Raw genomic sequence first — 3210 nt, 5'->3', positions numbered from 1 at the left:
ATCAGGAAATGAATGCCCAATTTTCATTGATATTCAATACAGATCCCGCCTTCCATTCCGTTTTGATCACCGTGTTTTGCCTCGGTGTGTGAATCTGCGCCGGCGACATGCTACTTAGTTTTATAGAGGAGCTGGTTTGCAATTACCAGAAAATGTGTCCGGGTACGGAGCTCGTCGGGACAGCTCCGGCCCAAATCAAGCAATCTTAGACATCATCTCTCACTGCATTCCCATCATTGCAGGGCAACCGTGTGGGTGTGGGTGTGGCTGTATCAATGGACAAAGCATTCTTCTCCTCTTTCTTAAGTGTTTGAATGAAAGTGGTGATATAAAAAAAAGATATGATGAATGAATCAAGCACATTAAAGACATGCCTATTATCACCAAGCGCATGAACCACCGAAACCACTGAAATGTGGTGTGACATTCAGAGGCTTCCTGTGGAATTCATCATATAGGTGTGAGAAGCACAGCACTAGAGACGTAGTAACAACACATGGCAAAGCTGAAGCAGAGAGCGGAGGAACGACTGTAGCCTATCTACTATCTAATGGCTGCAGATAGTCCCATCATGCTGACAGTGTCGCTATCACTGATGATCCAAACCAACCGTTTGATGTTTTTAGCATGGGCTACTGCAGTATTGCATTACATTTCTAGAGTGACAATCCAATAAAACATCTAAAATATTTGTGTAAACCTGTACAATAGATTATTATTGATCAATATCGTATTAATTAGATGTGACTAAAGTAAGTCAACACTTTCTCCATCCAATATTCAACTGTATTTGTCACATGCGTCGAATACAACATTTTTAGACCTTACCGTGAAATGCGTATTTACAAGCTATTTTAACCAACAGTGCAGTTCAAGAAATGGTTAAGAAAATATTTACAAAACAAAACAAAAACAAACAAAAGTAACACAATAAAATAACAATAACGAGGCTATGAAACAGGGGGTACCGGTACCGAGTAAATGTGCCGGGGTACAGATTAGTCGAGGTAATTTGTACATGTGACTATGCATAGACATGAAAACCAGACTGTAGTATATTATTATGTAAATTATGAGAATATTCTATTAACAAGTTCTTATAACAACGTGAACATCAGATAACAGGGCAACCAATGAAACGAGTCGAGAAAGGTGGTATCAAACCCAGCTTGTCCAATTACAGTCTCGCAAATATCTTCTCCAAACCCCGGAGCACCTAGCAAGGTAAACGGCTTCAGCAACACTGGAACTTAGGTCATCACAGTGTTATTATATTATTTTCAATTCAGTGCCGTTTACCACCATTTGAAACTGGATTCTGTCATATTTGTTCGCATCAATTAACATAAGTCGTCTTCATAAGGTACGTTTGATTTTTAATGTAATATAATACGGGGATGTTTCATCCAACATTAGTCAACTAATGTACGCGGTGTCTTGATGCCAGTGTTCAGCATCACCACCCAGCAACAGACAGGTTTTGTCACCATCGTGCAACGTTTAACCACAATTTCGAGTGACATTAGTTACAAATGTCAATTTCTGCAGAAACATTACATTTAATTCACATTCACGCCACTATTTTATGACTGTTGTGTTGTCTCGTTATTTTGAAGGTAACAAAATGTCTGCTTTCCGTTGCCAGTTTCATTCATCAACAAAATCACGGCGAGGATGACTGACACGGAGATCGAGGGTCCGGGGAGACACAGGAACGGTGATGTGCTCGCAGAATCGGCGACAAAAAGAGATGATGTGTTTGATGAAACGTACAAAGAGAAAGAAGGTCCTAAACCTTCAATGATAATCGTGTGGAGAAATATCATATTGATGACTTTATTGCACATTGGAGCCGTGTACGGCATCACCCTCGTCCCATCTGCTCATGTTTTGACCTGGGCTTGGTGTAAGTATGATAAAGCTAACCCACTTGTTATTTCAAATGAACTGAGTTTTCGTATTGTTTTTATGGCGTAGTTAATGTTCACCTCGGATTGGGCACACAGCACAGCTGGATTCTCCAGTCTTCAGTGCTGCGTAGCGCAAACTCCCTGCCTCTTTCTCTCCCCTGCTGGTGAACACGGATGGTTGTCATTTCTCTGCAAATGTAATACTATCATAACCAGACATGTAGAAGGTTCTAGAAACAATTGTTATTATGCATTCATACAAAAAAAACTCTTACTCCAAATATGATTATTGTATCCCGGAGATAAACTCCAAATGAATGATTCTATGGAAAAGAGACATTCTAATCTGTGAAACCTTCCACTCCGTTTGACGGTGTATATTATTATTCACTATCGCTCGTTTATACTCTGTTATGGAATAGCAGACCCTTTTTCTGGATTAGATGGCAAACGAATGAATGAATGTTTTTAGGAAAACCAGAGAGTACAGAACCCATTCTCTGCCACCTGATGCTATTCATGTTTATGGTCGTGTCTCCTCTTTTTTATCATGCAAATGATTCTGCGCGAGGAGCTGTTGTCATCTGACCATATTCTGTTCCTCTATCTTCTTTGTTCTCTCTCTTTCCACACAGTTGTGTTTTGCTTTTTAACAAGTGCTTTAGGAGTGACTGCGGGGGCTCACCGGCTATGGAGCCACAGGTCGTACAAGGCCTCGTTACCTCTCAGAATCTTCCTTGCCACTGCCAACTCCATGGCCTTTCAGGTACAACATGGGTCTTTCCCACTTCACCTTTATTGAACCGGGTTGAACATCAGAAGACAGACAATAGCGGTACAAACACAAAAACCTCTTCCATTGTTATGATGAACAAACTTTCCCGAAGTATCATTCTGTTAGCCTGGTCAAGCAGACGACTGCATGCACTCAGAATGTGAGCTGCTCGTGAGATCAGGCTGTAATGTAGAATGTTCATTCAAATTATGCTAATTTACAGTGCCTTTGGAAAGGATTCAGACCCCTTGACTTTATCCACATTTTGTTACGTTACAGCCTTAATCTAAATTGGGTTGAAATATATTTGTGTACACACAATACCCCATAATGACAAAGCGAAAACGGGTTTTGGGATATTTTTGCTATATATATACTTATTTATATAAGTATTCAGACCTTTTGCTATGAGACTCAAAGTTTAGCTCAGCTGCCTCCTGTTTCCATTGATCATCCTTGAGATGTTTCTACAACTTGATTGGAATCAACCTGTGGTAAATTCAATTGATTGGACATGATTTTTGG

At 40.1% G+C, this 3210-nt stretch overlaps 1 protein-coding gene across 1 annotated transcript; it reads left to right on the top strand.

Moving 5' to 3' along the window:
- Nucleotides 1-1437: 1437 nt before the first annotated feature.
- Nucleotides 1438-2712, top strand: LOC118381653 (acyl-CoA desaturase-like). Its single transcript, XM_052505352.1, has 3 exons — nucleotides 1438-1477; nucleotides 1646-1906; nucleotides 2546-2712. Exons 1-3 carry the CDS (start codon nucleotides 1441-1443, stop codon nucleotides 2710-2712), a joined length of 465 nt encoding a protein of 154 aa, XP_052361312.1. The 5' UTR covers nucleotides 1438-1440.
- The last annotated feature ends 498 nt before the right edge of the window (nucleotides 2713-3210 follow it).

This window comes from Oncorhynchus keta, unplaced genomic scaffold, assembly GCF_023373465.1.
Source record: "Oncorhynchus keta strain PuntledgeMale-10-30-2019 unplaced genomic scaffold, Oket_V2 Un_contig_2333_pilon_pilon, whole genome shotgun sequence".
Taxonomy (NCBI): domain Eukaryota; kingdom Metazoa; phylum Chordata; class Actinopteri; order Salmoniformes; family Salmonidae; genus Oncorhynchus; species Oncorhynchus keta.
Note: the sequence above shows the minus strand (reverse complement) of the source record. Positions and strands in the feature narration are given on the sequence as shown.